This window comes from Mirounga leonina, unplaced genomic scaffold, assembly GCF_011800145.1.
Source record: "Mirounga leonina isolate KUSES-001 unplaced genomic scaffold, KU_Mleo_1.0 Mir_91, whole genome shotgun sequence".
NCBI lineage: Eukaryota > Metazoa > Chordata > Mammalia > Carnivora > Phocidae > Mirounga > Mirounga leonina.
Window position 1 is genome coordinate 29898481 of NW_023270839.1, and position 20433 is coordinate 29918913.

Consider the following 20433-nt stretch of genomic DNA (forward strand, 5'->3'; position numbering starts at 1 on the left):
TTCATGTTCTTGGTTTTCATCTAATTATCTTCCTTTCTGAAGTGTCATTCAAATCCTTTGCCCATTTTTTTATTAGGTAATTTTTTTATTATTGAGATTGGAGCATAATTTATATATTTTGGATAAAATTCCTTTATCAGATATGTGTTTTGCAAACTGTTTTCTCCTATACTGTTGCTTATATTTTCATTTTCTCAACAGTACTTTTTGAAGAACAGACTTTAATTTTCAGAGTCTAATTTATCAATATTTTATGATTTGCACTTTTTGCATCAAATCTAAGTAATCATTGCCTAATACAAAGTCATAAAGATTTTCTACTATATTTTGTTTTAGAAGTTTTATAGTTTAAGGTTTTATATTTAGGTATGTGATCCATTTTGAGTTAATTTTTTATATGTTGTAGAGTATGGGTCGAGCTCTATTTTTTTTGCATATGGACATCTAGGACAACTTGTTGAAGACTACCATTTCTCCACTGAATCACTGGAACATCTTACTGAAAAATAATTAACTTTGTATGTGAAGATGAATTGTCTTAATTACTATATTTCTTAGTAAGCTATGAAGACAGGTGATGTAAATGCTCCAGCTTTTTTTAACATTACTTTTTGTTCTTCCTGGTCTTTTGCCTTACCATGTAGATTTTAGAATCACTTTGTCAGTTTCCACAAAAAAATCCTGCTGGATTCTCATTGAGATTCATTGAATCTATAAATCAATTTGGGAAAATTTGACATTCTAACAATATTGAATATATCCATCCACAAGTACAATATATTTCTCCGTTTATTTAGGTTTTATTTGGTGTCTCTCCTCAACACTCTGTAGTTTTCTTCATATAAATCTTGTACATATTTTCTTAGATTTATACCTAAATATTTCATAACTTTTGGTGATATGATGAATGATACTGTTATTTAAGTTTCAATCTCCAATGGTTCATTGCTAGTGTATAGAAATACGATGATTTGGATATTGACTTTATTCCATGATGCTGCTGGACCAAATTAGTGGCTTTTTCTCTAGTGTTTTTTTTTGGGGGGGGTGGGGAGGACTTCTCTGCATAGATAATCATGTCTGAAAATAGAATTTTATTTCTTCCTTTGCTATCTATATGCCCCCTTTCTTTTCTTTTTTTTTTTAAGATTTTATTTATTTGAGAAAGAGCAAGCACAAGCAGTGGGGAAGGGCAGGGGGAGTGGGAGAAGCAGACTCCCTGCTGAGCAGGGAGCCAGACATGGGACTCAATCCCAGAACCCTGAGATCATAACCTGAGCCGAAGGCAGACGCCCAATCAACTGAGCCACCCAGGCACCTCTATATGCCCCTTTCCTTATTTCTTTTTCTTGTCTTTTTTCAATCTTTAGGAATGCCAGTATAATGTTTAATAGGAGTAGCAATGTAAATATCACTGCTTTGATTTCAATCTTAGTATGAGACCATTAAGTATAATGTTTGTTGTAGGTTTTTGTACATCTCTTTATAAGGTTGAGTTCCCTCTAATTCCTAATTTTCAGAATTTTGTTTGTTTATCATGAATGAATGTTAATTTGTCACATATTTTTTCTATTGAGATGATAAGTTTTTCTATATAGTCTGTTAATACAATAAATTACATTGATTCATTTTTGAATGTTGAACCAACATTGCATTTTTAGGATAAACCTCTCTTGATCATGATGTATTATCTTTTTTATATATTGCAGGATCAAATTTGCCATTTTTTACCAAGGAATTTTGCAACTATTCTTATGAGAAATATTGTTCCTTAGATTTCTTTTTGTATAATGTGCTTTTTTTTTTACTATCAGAGCATTATAAAGTGAATTAATATGTTCTTCATTCTTGATTCAAAAAATTAAAATAATCAATTTCCTTCTTTTATGAGCTTAAAGCACTCTGATTATGTTCTATCACTTACAATTTTGTTGCTACATAAATATTACATAAAAAATAATATGCTACAAATTGTGTGATGTTACTGGCTACCCATAAGTGAAAACTTTTGAAATAAATTACTTGCCTATGCTTATTTTTATATCCATAGAATAAAATTTAATGTTGAAAACTAATTTGCATATATTCAGGTTATATTAATTTTTTCGATCATAGAAAGTGTTCTTAGTTTAAATACTTGATAAATGTACGGATTCTGCATGTAAGTTTTAAAATACCAATTAACATTATTAGACAAATTGATAGATGGCAGTTCATAAAGGATATCTGATGAAACACACCTGCTTTTGGTGGAAAGTTGGGCTAGAATAGTTTTAGGTAGTGTCAGTGTTTTGTTTTTCTTATTTGAGGTCATATTGAGGTCATATTAACTTAGGTAACCCTTTCTATCCCATTCAGGATTGGTATTACTCTTTCTTGATTTAAACTCAAAAATATAAATGAATGTGAGTGCTGTTTTTATTCCTTAACATATATTTTTTTGTTTCTTAGTATGTATTATTTTTTGTATGTATGTATAAGATATTTGTTAGAACAGAAAATACTTTCAGTCTTAACATATTGACATGTGGTGTTTTCAGTATAATGAAAAGACTTAGTCTTCGTATTCATTGGGCTTATTTTATTACTAGGAGCCTTATAAGATTGAAAACACATATGAATAGAATGTAGCAATAGGAATCTTAATCCTAAAGTTTATTTGATCTAAAACACAGACGTGCTTGGGAATTCTGAAGTCTTGATGAATGGGTCACCAGTGGTCCATTTTACCAGAGAAGTGAGGAGTCTTTCTGAAATAATTTATTTTAAGCAAATAAAGAATGGAAGTACTCAAGCATGCTTTAAGGAAAATGGCTAACAGATGAATGTAAGGTGTTGTTTTGGGTATTACGTGGTGTCTGGTACTCGGAGTCATATGCCCTATATTCAAAATTGAGCTATATGAAAATAGAGTGATAAAACTAAAAGGGCTCTTTAGAACAAACAAACACATAGCATGAGACATCCATCAGGAACTCGAGGCACCACTGCTTTGTACTAATGTTACAGAGTCTGTTTTCCCAGCACCAGATAATTGTGTTTATTTCCACACTCTGGTATGTAGCTTTGCCCCACCTGTGAAAGCTTATAAAGGAAAATCTCATAAATAAAAGTATTTATGAACTATATAACAATTACTGTGGCATATATGTCAAGTGTGGTATTTCATTTTTTAGACAGATTTATCTTTTTGATGTACTCAAATATGTGTTTGGTTTTAGGTTTCCTCAAGAACTGAACATGGGAAAAATAAGTGCTGAAATTATGTGGACCCTTTTTGCTCAAGATATGAAATATGCACTAGAAGGTAATTACAAATATTTATACTTCTTAGAACACATGTTTTAGGCAAATTGTGATTTTGTGTTCTTGACTTTAAGTGTAAAAATTGATGCATTAAAGTGTTGTTGTGCTTAGTTCTAAAACTTATTTCCACATTGTAGGAAAATAAAGGTTTCCAAGTCTTTTAAAAGTCCTTAAAAACATACATTTTAATCAAGTCATCTAAGCTTCAGGATCATAATAAGTATTTCACTCATAGGCTAATGCTCAGATGCAGGGATACCTTATGGCAGTTCACTTACCAAAGCAGACCATATTGAAGGCATGAGTAGGTAGAATTTGTCTAGACAGACTTGAAAATTGTATCCATGGTTACAAAAGTTAAAATCTGACCAAAGTTTTCAAAAAGACAGTGGCAGGGCTCTTTGCCAGAAACACTGTTCTCAATAAGTCCAAATCTTACAAGGGAAATAGAGCTCTTTAAAATAGAACTCTAGGGACACTTGGGTGGCTCAATAGGTTAACCTTCTGACTCTTGGTTTTGGCTGGGGTCATGATCTCAGGGCCATAAGATCCAGCCCCTAATCTAGTGAGGTGAACTCTGCACTCAGCATGGGTCTGCTTAGGATTCTTTTCCCCTCCCTCTCCCTGCCTCTCTGTTCCTCTCCCTATATCTCTCTCTATATATATCATAATCAATCAATCAATCAATCAATCTTAAAAAGAAAAACCAAACCAAACCTCTAAGTTAAAAATTCTATCAATATCCTTTGAGCCATCACACAATGCTTAGAGTTAAAAAACCAGAAACCAGTGTAGGTTTCCTGTCCTCTAGTAACTTATAGTCTAGAAGAAAATTTTCTTTGCGTTCAACAATATATTTTGAGCCCATAGATGCTAAATGTCTATCACTATACTCAGTGTGGGGGATAGAGCAGTGAACATGACAACCATGGTCCCTGTCCTCAACAAAATTATGGAGGGTAGCCACATGAGGTGATTAAGTTTAATGATGATAGAATGTCTGGAGGAAAAGCATCTAAATCAGATTTGGGAAAGGGAATAAGGCAGACTTTCTAGAGGAACTTCCTCTGAGGAAGTGTTATCTGACAAAGATCTGAGGGATAAGTAGGAATTAGTTCTGGGGAGAGATGAGCAAGAAGCATCTCTGTCTTGTCCTGGCAGAGGACAGAACATTGGCAATGAGGGTGAGCACAATGTACATTAGAGAAAAGCACACTCAGCAGGTCCTATGAGCAAGAGGTAGCAAGAAGAGAGGCTGGAGACATTGGCAGGGACCAGCATGCAGGAGCTGGTGGGCCATGGTGAGGAGTTTGACAAGAGACAGTGTAGGGATTTCAGAGGTACATGTCTTATTCAGATTTGCAACTTAGAAAAAGCATTTTGACTGTAACATGAAAATTAGATTAATAGGGTAGGACTGGTTCAGAGTTCATGCTCATTGTATCACTGGGTTTTTGTTTGTTTTGTTTTCTGGCATTGCTAAAATGTAAACATGATGCTGGGGGACACAGAGGGAACATACAGACATTTTCATTATTTGAAAGAGGCACACAGTAGATTTTAATATCTGGTTTTCTGGTAAAGTCTGGGTCTCCCACCCACAAATATAGAGGTTTTCTGTCTTTAAACATTAAACCAGACTGTTGGGAGGTGCAAATTCCTCATTTTGCAATGAGATATTTGTTCTCCATTGTATCAGCCAGCCCTGTTCTCTCTACCTCTACCTGTGCCTCCCACCAACCACATCCTTTCATACCACTCTGCTACAGTTGTCTCTCTGAAATATAGGAGTCTCCTTAAGTGAGATGAGAAGCACCAATACATTAGGCCAAGAATTTTCTTCAGCTAGCATGTGCCCCCTTAGTCCTACCCCTTATCTTCCCCCACCCGCCTCAAATGTCTCTCAGGCATCTTGAACTTTATAAGATCAACAAAGAATTCCTGATCTCCCCTATCAAAACCTCCTTCTTCCTCCTGCACATATTGCAATATTGGCATGACCATTCATCCAGTTACTCAAGTCAGACACATAGCGTTTTTGTGGATTCATTTATTTTCCTCAGCACATTCTAAGTTCTTTGAGCTATTCCAGTGCTGCTCTATTCCCTTGACTTCTCTTCCCACCAGTCTTCATAGGCAGCCACATGGGGCTCAGTTTAATGTCATCCTCTCAGGATCCAAAGTCACTGCCGGGAATAACCTTATTTTAATTGGCTGTGTAGCACCTAATTGCTATCTTTTATTTGTGTGTTTATGCCTGTGCATTTGATTGCTTCTTAACAGTCTGTCTTCCTCACCACAATGTAAGGTTTTTGCCTAGAATGATGCCTACAAAATAGAAGCTACTTAGTAACTACTTGTTGAATAAATGAAGACTTTCCTGGGTAATCCCAACTCAGTGGAGTGGTGAGCAGAGGAGGAGACTTCTGCTTGTGATCTTCTTGGAACAATCCAAGAGGTCAGCACCTTTGTGCGTCGTCATTGTCACCTGTAATGTGAAAGGTTCACATTAGATCAGAGGGTTGGGCCACGGGCAGGGAGGCTCCTGCCCATGTTTTGGAAGAATCTGATTATTTAGAACTATCCCAAGGCAGCGCTGTCTGCCGGTACACATTTTGTTTAGGTCAGTCCTCTCTTTGCTTATGTAGTAACATTTGTGTAACTATTGGATGTTTTATGTTACATTTACTTTTAAAAATAAGTAGTTATTTTAGAGAACTAAGCATACTATTTCTGTTAAGGAATTTAATCTCAAAAATTTAATATTTATTGGAAACAGCAATGAAGATAGGAATGCTACAAGTGTCTGTAACTTTGCTTAGATGTTTACTGATTATAGAGTAATAATTTTGTATGAGAAGGGTATCCCAAAATGCTGAGATTGTATCATCAAAAATCAGGTCTAAGATCAAGAGTAAATAATTTTGCAGTTATCTGAGCTTTTTTTGAGATAAGACTCTCCTTTTTCAAAAGAATTTTTTATTTGACTTTTTTAAATAGTTTTAGTGAGAGGTATTTCACATACCATACAATTCAACCAACTTAAAGTGTACGATTCAGTAGTTATTACATTTGCACATTCACACACATTTTCAAGAAGGCATGAGAAATATATTGAGGGAGGGACTTGGATTGCAGTTTATGATGCATGCATCTTCTTCTTCCACCAGAAGAGAAGACTTTTGAGTGCCAAGATTTTTTTTTCCATCTTTGTATTTATTGAACCGTAATAGAAACTCACCATGTGTTTGTTTACTTGAAGTGAATTGCAAATGGGACAATCCTATGCAAAGAATCTTGGAGACAAGGACAGAATACCTACCATGTTCAAACTAAACATCTGTGGTTATTCCAAGTCAGGAGGCAGCAAGAGATCTGAGTCTGGGAAACCCAACTTCAGAAAGCTTTATCACGCATGGGCTGTGGAACCTTGGGCAATTAATGCTTCTTCAAACCTTGATTTTCTTTTCTATAAAAAAGACGGCCATAACTGAACTGATGAATCATTGAACATTATATTAAAAACCATACTATACCTTGGCTCATCAAATTTAAATAAAAAAAAAAAAAGAAGGCCATAGAGAGTCCCCAGCTTGGTGTGAGGATTGCATGACATGTTAAATGCACTTTGCAAACTGGAAAGCACTATGCTAATGGGACGGGACTATGATTATTTTTATATAAGCAGGGAAAGATCTGTCAAAGTCTCAAAGCAGTCTCCTTCAGGGGTCATTCAACGTTTAAACCCTTAGGAGAGTGTTCACAAATGCATGTGAATCTGTTCACTTTCTCTCCCTTCTTCCTTTTCACTATTTCAATCTAATAGATGGTTTCAAGAAATGCACTGCATCCTTTTTTAAAATGTGGCATGAATAATAATTACTAGAGAAAATGAGGACTAAGAGTACCTCACAGAGTAGAGGGCATATACTTAAAAACATTCAGCTGGCAGGCTCTTGTTCACATTGATAGTGATGTTCTGACTCTCCCTATTTGCCTTCTAGAATGTTGTTAAAATTGACTATGGAGTAGTGCTTCGGACCGTTGACCTAGAAAGACTCTGTGTTGTTACATAATTTGGGCTCCATAGTTCATCTTGTGACTAAAGCAGCTGAGTCCAACTTGTGAGCAACCTGTGATAAAGTCAGGTCGACAGAGAGGAGCCAGCTAGAACTTCCAGACTTGTAGCTGTTGGCAGCTTTTTGCTTTACTTCATGAACTCATCAACTCTGTAAAAGAAATAATCTAATTTAAAATGAAACAACTTTTCCCCAGTTTTAGTCAACCTGTGTGAGCCAACTTGTTTTTTAACATTTGACATTGACAACCTTGCAAGTGTGATAGACAGTAATTCATTTGATCACTGTAGTGATAACTTATTGAATAAAACCAGGACAAATTATTTTACCAATTAAAAAAAAAGATGTACTTTCTGTGCAAAAGGAAGCACAGGAAGGGGGGGAAATTGTTAAACAAAACTGGTTTTATGGAATTTTTTTCTAAATATTTTAAAAACTGTTGTAGTCTTTACCCTGGCAGGTACAAATGTAGGTTTTGCAATAATTTAGACCTAGGTCTGAGTTCAGGCTCTGCTACTTTCCATTAACTTCTTAGCTCTGATTTTGTATAATTTATTAAACTCAGCAAGCCTTACTTTCCACATTTGTAAACAAGGGATAAAAATACCTACCCTATAAATTATTGTAAGGAGAAATAATAAGACAGAGATGGGGTGAGGGGGAGTGGTTCCCTAGCACATAATAAATACTCAACAAATACTAGCCATTATGACAACCTTGAGGATTACAATTTAGTAAACAGAAGTTGGAAATGATTTATAATACCACTAAAATATCCAGATGCCTATAAGTTACTGAAATGTTTAATTGGCAATTCCAATTGACTGCAGACATTGTGTTTGTTATCTTGATATCCACAGAATTTGGTTGCCTGCCAATTGTTAAATCAGGACAGTCCTGTTCAGGGCACTGATTGTGTAACATATGTCTTTGTCTTCAAAGTCTTTATTAAGAGCAAACCCTGCTAGGCCCCAAGATAGCAGCCAGATGGTAGATGGGGTCCACAAGGATTCAGGTGGTTTCTAATTAATAGTTCTGTAAAAAGAGTGTTTGGGATTCTTTTAAACACTGATTCTTAAATTGGGATTTGTGGCTGGTTTTCAAGTCATATCCTGAAATTGCATCCACATTTAGGAAGGGGTGGGATGGGAAAGAGGTGTCTAAGGCATTTGTCACACTCTCAGATGAATCTTTGAATAGAAAAACAAAGTCACTGAAAATAAATTGGTTAAAAATTACTGTTTTACTTTAATAACTTAGGCCAAGATAAAATTACTTATAATATGGAACACCCAGTCGTCTTTCACCTGGCATTAGTAAAGTCTCCCATATCAGTGCTCCTCAAACTTTAGTTTCCCAGTGGTCTCTTGGGAATCTTGTTAAAACACAGATTTTGATTGAGTTGATCTTTGGGGGAGGTGGGATTCTCGTAATTTCTAACAAAATCTGAGATGATGCCTGGCAACTGGTGGGCGTACCACACACTGAGGATAGCAAGGCTTCAGTGCTGTTAACATAACGTGATAGTTCTGGACGTTCTGCCTTTTTATTACTGATCTTTGTTGTCTGCTACTTAGTTACCATGTTGGACCTCATCAGTAGTGGAAAATTCTCAGATTGCTTTTGTAGTTTTTCAGCATATCGTCATCCTAGTAAGCACAACTAGTACCATTAGTTTTTCTTCATACTTTCCCTGCACTATCTTCTTTTATAAATTCAAATATTTTCATATTGAACACCTTCTGAGAGTTCTTTACTCTCTTTATATTTACTGTGAAGGCCTTCTCTCAGAGAAGTACAATCTCTTTCTATTGCCCTTTGCCCAAATATGGGTGTCAGGCCACCCTGACATTTAAGAATATTGTCCTTGACATTGTAGCCACAAAGACAATGAGAACACAAAGGCATGGTTACATCTTTAATGGTCTTGTTGACTACCTTGACTGTACCAGAACTGACCTGTTGCCCCATGAATTTCTTTAGCCTCACTTAAAGTATTCTCCTATATAACATCTTTCTGGTCTACCTCCTACTTGGTCTACCTCAAGCTATTATTTCATACTTGTCATCTTTCTAGTCTACTTGTCAGCAGTTTTCTGCTGATTTTCAAGTCTACCGTCACAAATCACTGGTTGTCAATTTATGTCGGTCCTCATTTTTTAGTAGACAAGAATGGTTTCTTACTAATTTCTACAGTGAATAAAATCTCCCTAGAAACAACGTATTTCTTTTTTCTCCTATTTCCTACTTTCAATCTTCCTTAATGTTATTTGAACAACAAGAGATTAAAGCTATATCTTCAAAGACTCTGGATGGAGGAGCAGAGATTGAAAGCACTTTGTAAAGGATCTCTCTGGCCTCCCCTTCTTACAGCAATAATAGTCAACCTATTTGGTGGTTTTTTTTGTTTGTTTTTTTCCATTTTTCAACATTCCTCAGAGGTACAGAAACTCCCATGAATAACAGGAATCTTGGTGTTTCTTAACAAGGAGAGATGGCAGGTGGCTTTCCTTCATCCTCTTGAGAATTATCAATATTACTCTTGTCCAGAAACAGACAATTTTTCAGTTATTCAAAGAAATAGCACAATATTTGTGAAAATATTAGCTTTTAATGGATAATATCTTGTAACTGAAAATAAAAATTCTATCCTGTATTTCATATGACTTATAAGTCATTTTCCTATTCTAAAAGCTATTTGTTAAGATTTAGGCACTTTGGCAATGACTACCAGAATGCCACAGAGACAGTTAAACATGACTTGAGGACACTTCCATGTTCCTGATATTATAAAATAGCATAATAATCATTCCAGGTGCCTAAGTTAAAAATTGGGAAGTCATGGTTGACTTCTTTCTTTCCTCAGCATCTAATTACCAAATATATAGTATAAGCTCTATATCTAAATTCTCCTCCATAATTTTCTTTTCTATGCTTCTTACCATTGTCCTTGTTTAGACACACATCTTTCCTGCTTCTACTTTCATTGATAGGGTTCTTCCTTTGTAGATGCCTCCCTGACCATTGGATAAATTCCATAGCCTAGCCTGGACTGATACCTTACTCTCTGTACCTGATTTTAGCCCTAGTGTTTAATGCCTCCCCCATACATAGACTATATGCCCTAGCTGCATCCAAATATTTGACATTTCTCTGAAATCCTCTTATAAGTTTCCACTTCAAGACAATGTGCATAATGCACATCCACTCCTGCCCACACTTTTCCCTACTTGCCATCCCTAGCAAAGACTCATGTATTCTTCAAAGTTCAATTCAAAAGTTACTTCTTACATTAAGTCTTCCCTGAGATTCTCAGAGAGAAATAAGTACTTCCTCCCTATTCTCCTATAATACTTCCTATTATGACATTTGTTCTTGTGTTACACTTCACAAATACATGACTCACTGTACCCTGAGCTCTTATTCTTCTTTGTTCAAATCTCCTTACTCTCCCCATTCTCTGTCATTTAATAGAAATGCTCTGAACTAATGAATGCACAAATGAATATACACCTATGTTTACAAACAGGCAAAAGCATAGCTATATGTTTCATTCCCAAATGCTCATTTCCAGCCACAATTCCATATAATCACCCAAGCCTGATGCAATCCACTCATACAAAGGAGAACATTTCCCAACAATTATTTTCACCACACGTTGTGGTTGCAGCAGTTCCAGGAAGTGTTTAATAATCATAGATGTGAAAAAAAAAACCCTAAATACTTTCATTTACCCACAGAAACTCTGTGTGCGTATGTGTGGTAAGAGAAGATGGTATGTTTACAATGATGTTCAAGCTATACTTCCTTGATAAATTGTAATATATTCCTTCCAGTCATACCCTGTTTACCAGGACCACCTTCATTTTTGTGACATGTTACTAATTTGTATTAACCTATCTTCACATGCAATTCCAAATCTAGATTAATGGACAACAAATGAAAACAAAACTACAACAAATGATCACTAATTCTTGGTGCTCATTACTGCAAAGAGACAGCTCTATTCATTTAAATTTTCAGTGGCAGTTCACATGAGTCACCCAAAAACTGAGATAGGATTTCTGGATTAATATATCAGTTTAAATGGGACAGTTTATTTGAGAGATCTTATGTTATATTTCCCTCAATCCCCCCAAATAAAGGCAAGAACAAAATATATTATGTGTTATATTTGCCCCCACACCCCCAAAATAAAGGCAAGAGGAAAGTATATTTATTGGTATTTAAGTTTTCCGGATTCACTGGGCCAGTGGTTCTCAAAATATGGAGCCTAGCAGTCTGTTTTTTAAACAAGACCTCTAGGTTATTCTGATGCATGCTACAGTTTAAGACTATCATTTTTTTTAATTTATAAGAGAAAGAAGAATAGAAGAAAAATAATAATTAAAAGGAGAAGAGAATTAAAAAATAATTCTCAAGGAAATGAAAGGAGAAAGTCCAAGTCAAGTCCATTAGCCTGAAACTCAATAGGAGAAAAATGACAAGGAAGATATTGATAACTCAGCCAAGAAGGCCTATAACTCTTAGGTCAAGAAAAGTCCATGGAGTATTCAGTAATATAAAGGAAAATGAACCTCTGTTATAAATGAATGAAAAACTTGCTTATTTTGTTTAATCTATTCAAAAGAAAAGTAGAAACACATATTGCATTCATGTCAAGCCATTTTTCTTTTCTTTTTTTTTTTTTTTGCCTTGGAATCATATTCCAATGAGAGCAAATCAATTTCCTCTAATATTTACATCTTTTTTTTAAACTATTTATTACTTTGAATAGAACAAAACTCAATGCATTTTGAAACAGTTAATGTTTTTTTGTACCATAATGCTGCAAAGCCAAATGTTATAGAAGGTGGATGACTAGCTTTACCATTTATTTATGTTTTATTGATCTTACCAGTGTGACTTTAACTGGTGATTTCGGTAAAACTTTGCCTAACAGTATTTTACATATTTAACTGTTCAGTGTGCTTCAGTGTATGTTTAACAGAGTAAATCTTTTCATGGTTTTTAAGTAGAATGCATGGTCTTACTAATGACATTCTCGATTATATGACATTATGAACTCTGAGGCAAAGGACCATATTGACCATGTTCAGTCTTTAACATAAGCCTAGCAGCTATAGGTGCTTAATAAATAATCATTGAATGAAAATCTCAGACAGACAAAAACTGTATATATGCATGTGTGTGTAGGTTAACTACATAATTCAGAATGATTTTCATCTTGATTAGAACCAGGGATTGCACTTTGCTAAAACTTTCTGTATGGTTTCAGGAACATTCTGTATTAAAGTATATTCCTCATCAGTTTAATTGTTCATATTGGTATTTGGAAAATAGCAGAGTAAAGCTTCAGTTCATAGGATGCCCTTCATCAGATACGCCTTTGAGATTCAATTGTTAACCAAATAACATAGACAATAATCTAATATATAATGATCTGTTTTACATTAGCAAGCACAGCACACAAAACATGGTAAAACTCTGAGATACAGTCAAATTTTAGCCATCAAACAGATTTTCACAGGCTGGTTAATAAAAATCAACTGTCAAGCTATATAATCTATAGTCTAAAAACATTCCATTAAATCTCCCATGGCATTTAATGGGGAAATAGAGATCAGTGAGAGTAACTGTTGAAAACCAGGGCAAGACCAAGGTAGACAAATGTATTTCAGCCCCACCTTCCTGTGCTTGTTCTTCTCCCTCTGCTCTTTCCTTCCTACTCCTACCTGTCCCTCCCCCCTTCTTTATCATCTTCTTGAAGATATTGATACACTCGGGGTACACTTAGGGCTTTCCAGCAGATTGAATTTACTAAGGTGTTTGGGATATCTTAGATAACCCTTCCAAAAGATCTGAAATCAAAATAAGGAAACACATTAAAGTTAAAAATTGGGAGGGTGGGGATGGGAAATAAATCCTGCTTACAAGGTGAGCTGGGAATGGCCATAAAATGGAAACTGAAAATGAAGCTTATAAACCCTTTGCTTTTCACCTCTAAATGTAGTATTTCTCAGACATTTAGGGGATTCTTGCCTATCAGTGTTAGTTCAAATGACCTAAACTGGGAAGCAAGGAGCCCCTTTCACAGTTACAGTAAATGCATTTCAGTTTCCTCCTCTCTGGTAGTACCCCTGCCCCCCCCCCCAACAATTAAGTTGAAACTACATGTTTTGTATTTCTGGAGAAGACCAAGAGTGTAAAGTGTGTGTGTAATTAATCTAGAACATGCTGACTAAAATACTTAGCTTCAAAATAACAAGGAAAGAAAAAGAGGCATTTAAGAGTGTTTGTAATGCTATTATTCATCTTAACCTTTAACCGTCTACTAACTTGCCTTATAATCTATTTTGGTAAAAAATAATTAAAATATATTGACCTGAGTAATATACTGTGTTCCTTTGATAGAGATGAGTGTATTAGAGTAAAACCTAATTAAATGGTCCACCACTATCTCTGGGTTCACAAATCTCCAACTCAAAAAGTAATCACATAGCAAAAACAGGTCTACACTAACTTAGACTGTGGATGTGACCTCACTAGCCACAAAAGCAGATCCATTTGTCGGACATACCCCATGTGTGTTCTGAAATTAAGTTCAGTGGTTTTTAAGCCTGTCTCTTAAGTTTAGCAAAATCCCAGGTAAATGGAAATGAGTCCCCCAGAGCCCACTGACTGGTTTTTAGAATGAAGAGATGGAGCATCACCAGTTCAGGTATTTAAATTGTTACATAGCCATATGTAAATAGCAATAAAACCCTTTCTCATTACCCAGATCCAGGCTCTAACAAGAAAATTCTAGTAGTATTTCACATAATCCTGTTATTTATTTGGTATTGAAATAAAGAACAGTCATGCACACCAATAATCCAAGGGTTCAGATAGGCAACCTGGTTGTCTGAGCTCCTAAGAAACTCTGAGCTTTGTCACATTTTTCTTATACCATAGCATTGAATTTAAATTTTTTGTTGATTTAGTTCAGGATCTCTGTTTTCATGAGCATAGCCGGCCTCTAACTGTTGAGATTGATACAGGTCAAGAGTCTTGTGATTTTTTTTTTTTTTTTCTTTCTGAATGTAAGTCCTCAGGAAAATATAAGGCAAGAGACTGGGTTCTCTTTCTCTCCCTCATAGGACATGCTCATTCCACTAGCTAATCATTTCTTTATGTCTTAAGTGGGCATAAAGAATAAAACGATCAGATCACCTGCAGTAGCACCAAAATAACAAAAGGGAAACTCTCAGGCATTTATCTAAAAAAATGTAAGTTTAGGATTAGTACATGAGTTATCTATTGCTGTGTAACAAATTGTCCAAAAACTTTGTGTATTAAACCAAAAATAAATACAGAGTATCTCTCATGGTTTCTGTGGGAGAGGAGGTTCTAGGTTGGGTTTCCTATGAGGTCATGGTTAGGATGCTGGCTGGGGCTACAGTTGTTGAAGGCTTGCTAGGCTGAAGAATGTTTCCCCAGGGGCTCACTCACATGGCTACCAAGTCCTTGTAGGCTCTTGGTGGGAGGCCTCAGTTATTCTCAGTGTGGACCTCTTCACAAACTGCTTGACTGCCCTCGCGGGTGGCAGCCAGCTTTGTGCAGAGTGAGCACTGTAAGAGAAGGGTTAGAAACTGCAGTGTCTTTTCTGATCGAGACTGTGAAGTTAGGCTCCGTTACTTGCACAACATCTTACTGGTCACATAATTCAGCTTATTCAGTGAGGGAGGGAGTGGACAAGGACATAAACTCTAAGAAGCAGGGATTACTGGTATCCTCTTGAAGCCTGGCAAACACAAGTAGAGTTGCTTCTCTGATCACTTCTTTATATTAATATGGTCTTCTATTAGCATACATTTTTATTTGTTGTATTTTAAACAAAACTGAGAGTCAACATGGATAAAACCAATGTTCTTCCTTCTCCTTTCCCTCAGCCCTTTTCACTACCACAAGAAAGGAGGACAGCATGAACCAACTCTTGAAATTTTATGAAGATAAATTCATTTCCCAGATGCTAGGGCTCTTGTTAGCCCTCTCTAGTTTCCTAGCTAACTCCTTTGGGAAGGGGAGTTGGGTTCACAGAGAGGAAATCAACCCAACACTCTCAAGAAAGACATTTGTTTATCTCCTGCTTTCTCTTCATTGCCCAGCAGTGGTTTTCAACTCTAGCTGTACATTAGAACCACTTGTTAGAACCTACTTTTTAAAAACAATTCCAAGCTTTTAATCTTATTTAGCAACCACCCATTTAGCACTTATTAGGTACATCTCTAAATGATAGGCAAATATTAATTTACTTGAACTTCAAAAAAAGCCTATGTGGTAGGTACTATTATTGTCCCCATTTTTTAAAAATTTTATTTTATTATGTTAGTCACCATACAATACATCATTAGTTTTTGATGTAGTGATCCACGATTCATTGTTTTCATATAACACCCAGTGCACCATGCAGTACATGCGCTCCTTAATACCCATCACTGGGTTAACCCACCCACCCCCAAAACCCTCAGATTGTTTCTCAAGGTCCATAGTCTCTCATGGTTCATCTCTCCCTCTGATCTCCCCCCCCTTTCATTTTTCCCTTCCTTCTCCTAATGTCCTCCATGCTATTCCTTATGTTCCACAAATAAGTGAAACCATATGATAATTGACTTTCTCTGCTTGACTTATTTCACGTAGCATACTCTCCTCCAGTCCCATCCATGTTGATGTAAAAGTTGGGTATTCATCCTTTCTGATGGCTGAGTAATATTCCACTGTATATATGGACCACATCTTCTTTATCCATTCATCTGTTGAGAGGCATCTCGGCTTTTTCCACAGTTTGGCTATTGTGGACATTGCTGCTATGAACATTGGGGTGCATATGGCCCTTCTTTTCACTACATCTGTGTCTTTGGGGTAAATACCCAGGAGCGCAATTGCTGGGTCATAGGGTAGCTCTATTTTTAATTTTTTGAGGTACCTCCACACTGTTTCCCAAAGTGGCTGTACCAGCTTGCATTCCCATCAAGAGTGTAAGAGGGTTCCCCTTTCTCCACAACCTCTCCAACATTTGTTGTTTCTTGCCTTGTCAGTTTTCACCATTCTAACTGGTGTAAGGTGGTATCTCAATGTGGTTTTGATTTGAATTTCCCTGATGGCTCATGATGATGAACATTTTTTCATGTGTCTGTTAGCCATTTGTATGTCTTCTTCAGAGAAGTGTCTGTTCATATCTTCTGCCCATTTTTTGACTTGATTATTTGTTTTTTGGGTGTTGAATTTGAGAAGTTCTTTATAGATCTTGGATACCAACCCTTTATCTGTAGTGTCATTTGCAAATATCTTCTCCCATTCTGTGGGTTGCCTCTGTTTTGTTGACTGTTTCCTTTGCTGTGCAGAACCTTTTTATCTTGATGAAGTCCCAAAAGTTCATTTTTCTTTTGTTTCACTAGCTTTTGGAAATGTATCTTGAAAGAAATTGCTGTGGGCGATGTCAAAGAGGTTACTGCCTATGTTCTCCTCTAGGATTTTGATGGATTCCTGTCTCACATTGAGGTCTTTCAACCATTTTGAATTTATCTTTGTGTATGGTGTTAGAGAATAGTCGGGTTTCATTCTTCTGCATGTGGCTGTCCAATTTTCCCAGCACCATTTGTTGAAGAGACTTTTTTCCATTGGACATTCTTTCCTGCTTTGTCGAAGATTATTTGACCACACAGTTGAGGGTCCATATCTGGGCTCTGTTCTGTTCCATTGGTCTATATGTCTGTTTTTGTGCCAGTACCATGCTGTCTTGGTGATCACAGCTTTGTAATATAGCTTGAAATCAGGCAACGTGATGCCCCCAGCTTTGTTTTTCTTTTTCAACATCTTGGCGATTCGGGGTCTTTTCTGATTCCATACAAATTTTAGGATTGTTTGTTCCAGCACTTTGAAAAATGTCACTGGAATTTTGATTGGGATGGCACTGAAGGTATAGATTGCTCTGGGTAGCATAGACATTTTAACAATGTTTACTCTTCCGATCCACGAGCATGGAATGTTTTTGCATCTTCTTGTATCTTCTTCAGTTTCTTTCATGAATGTTCTGCAGTTCCTACAATATAGATCCTTTACTGCTTTGGTTAGGTTTATTCCAAGGTATCTTATGGTTTCTGATGCTATAGTAAATGGAATCGTTTCTCTAAATTCTCTTTCTACAGTTGCATTGTTAGTGTATAAGAAAGCAACTGATTTCTGTGCATTGATTTTTTATTCCTCCACATTATTGAATTGCTGTATGAGTTCTAGTAATTTGGGGGTGCAGTCTTTTGGGTTTTCCACATAAAGTATCATGTCATCTGCGAAGAGAGAGAGTTTGACTTCTTCTTTGCCAAACTGAGTACCTTTTATTTCTTTTTGTTGTTTGATTGCTGTTGCTAGGACTTCTAATACTATGTTGAACAATAGTGGCAAGAGTGGGCATCCTTGAGGTGTTCCTGATCTTAAGGGAAAGGCTCTCAGCTTGAGGATGATATTTGCTATGGGTTTTTCATAGATGGATTTTGTGAACTTGAGGAATGTTCCCTCTATCCCTATACTCTGAAGAGTTTTAATCAGGAAAGGATACTGTATTCTGTCAAATGCTTTTTCTGCATCAGTTGAGAGGACCACATGGTTCTTCTCTCTCCTCTTACTAGTGTGTTCTATCACATTGATTGATTTGTGAATGTCGAACCACCCTTGCATCCTGGGGATAAATCCCACTTGGTTGTGGTGGGTGATCCTTTTAATGTATTGTTAGATCCTATTAGCTAGGATTTTGTTGAGGATTTTGGAATCCATATTCATCAGGGATATCAGTCTGAAATTCTCCTTTTTGATGGGGTCTTTGCCTGTTTTGGGGATTAAGGTAATGTTGGCCTCATAGAATGAGTTTGGAAGCTTTCCTTCTGTTTCTATTTTTTTAAACAGCTTCAGTAGAATAGGTATTATTTCTTTGAATGTTTGGTAGAATTCTCCAGGGAATCCATCAGGCCCTGGACTCTTATTTTTTGGGAGTTTTTTTTTTATCACTGCTTCAATCTCGTTACTCGTTATTGGCCTTTTCAGGATGTCATTTTCTCCCTGTTTCAGTCTTGGCAGCTTATAGGTTTCCAGGAAGGCGTACATTTCATCTAGATTGCTCAGTTTATTGGCATTTGGTTGTTGATAATAATTTCTCATAATTGTTTCTATTTCCTTGGTGTTAGTCATGATCTCTCCCCTTTCATTCATAATTTTATTAATTTGGGTCCTTTCTTTTTTCTTTTGGATAAGTGTGGCCAGTGGCTTATCGATCTTATTAATTCTTTCAAAGAACCAGCTTCTAGTTTCATTGATCTGATCTACTGTGTTTCTGGTTTCTAATTCATTGATTTCTGCTCTAATCGTAATTATTTCTCTTCTAATGTGCATCTTAGACATGACTTGTTGCTTTTTCTCTAGTTCTTTAAGGTGTAAGTTAGTTGGTGAATTCCAAATTTTTCTATTTTTTTGAGTGAGGCTTGGATGGCTATGTATTTCCCCCTTAGGACCGCCTTTGCAGTATCCCATAGGTTTTGGTCTGGTGTGTTTTCATTCTCATTGGTGTCCATGAATTGTTTAAGTTCTTCTTTGATTTCCTGGTTGACCCAAACATTCTTGAGCAGAGTGGTCTTTATCTTCCAAGTGTTTGAATTTCTACTAATTTTTTTCTTGTGACTGAGTTCCAGTTTTAAAGCGGTATGGTCTGAGAATATGCAGGGAATAATCACAATCTTTTGTGAGACCTGATTTGTGACCCAGTATGTGGTCTATTCTGGAGAAAGTTCCATGTGTGCTTGAGAAGAATGAGAATTCTGTTGTTTTAGGGTGGAATGTTCTGTATATATCTATGAGGTCCATTTGGTCCAGTGTGTCATTCAAAGCTCTTGTTTCTTTGTTGATTTTCTGCTTAGATGATCTGTCTATTGCTGATAGTGGAGTATTGAGGTCTCCTACAATTAACGTATTGTTATCAGTATGACTCTTTATTTTGGTTAACAGTTGGCTTATGTGGATGGCTGCTCCCGTGTTGGGGGCATAGATATTTACAATTGTTAGATCTTCTTGTTGGATAGACCCTTTAAGAATGATATAGGGTCCTTCTCTGTCTCTACCTATAGTCTTTAGTTTAAAATCTAATTTGTCTGATATAAGAATTGCTACCCCAGCTTTCTTTTGAGGCCCGCTGGCATGGATGATGGATCTCCATCCCTTCACTTTCAGTCTGGATGTATCTTTAGGTTCAAAATGAGTCTCTTGTGGACAGCATATGGATGGGTCCTGTCTTCTTATCCAATCTGCAACCCTGTGCCATTTTATGGGAGCATTTAGGCCATTCATGTTGAGAGTGATTATTGAAAGATATGAATTTATTGTCTTCAAGTTGCCTGTGAAGACCTTGTTTTTATAGATTGTCTCTGTAAATTTCTGTTCTATATCACTCTTGGGGTCTTTCTCCTTTTATAGAACCCCCCCTTAACATTTCTTGCAGGGCCGGCTTAGTGGTCACATATTCTTTCAGTTTTTGCCAGTCTTGGAAGCTCTGCATCTGTCCATCTATTCTAAATGACAGCCTTGCCAGATAAAGTATTCTTGGCTGCATGTTCTTCTCATTTAGTACCCTGAATATGTCTTGTCAGGCCTTTCTGGCTTGCCAGGTCTCTGTGGATAGGTCTGATGTTATTCTGACGTTCCTCCCTCTGTACATAAGGGATCTCTTCCCCCTAACTGCCCTTAAGATGGTTTCCTTGGTTCTAAGATTTGCGAGTTTTACTCTAACATGCCAGGGCATTGGCCTGTTTTCCTTGATCTTGGGAAGGGTCCTCTCTGCCTCTAGGACAGGAATGTTTCATTCCCCAGATTAGGGAAGTTCTCAGCTACAATTTGCTCAAGTATACCTTCTAGTCCTCTCTCTGTCTCCACCCCCTCAGGGATTCCAATAATTCTGACACTGGAACGTTTCGTGGTGTCACTTATTTCTCTGATTCTATTTTCATGGATTCTGAGTTGTTTGTCCTGG

General features: G+C 36.5%; 1 protein-coding gene across 2 annotated transcripts in view; it reads left to right on the top strand.

Annotated features, from left to right (window-relative positions):
- UNC13C (unc-13 homolog C) overlaps positions 1 to 20433 on the top strand; it is a 565259-nt gene that overhangs the window by 370516 nt on the left and 174310 nt on the right. For both annotated transcript variants that reach the window (XM_034993923.1, XM_034993924.1), the window contains one exon: positions 3222 to 3307. In XM_034993923.1, coding sequence (XP_034849814.1) covers positions 3222 to 3307 — 86 coding nt within the window. The remainder of the gene's footprint in view (positions 1 to 3221; positions 3308 to 20433) is intronic.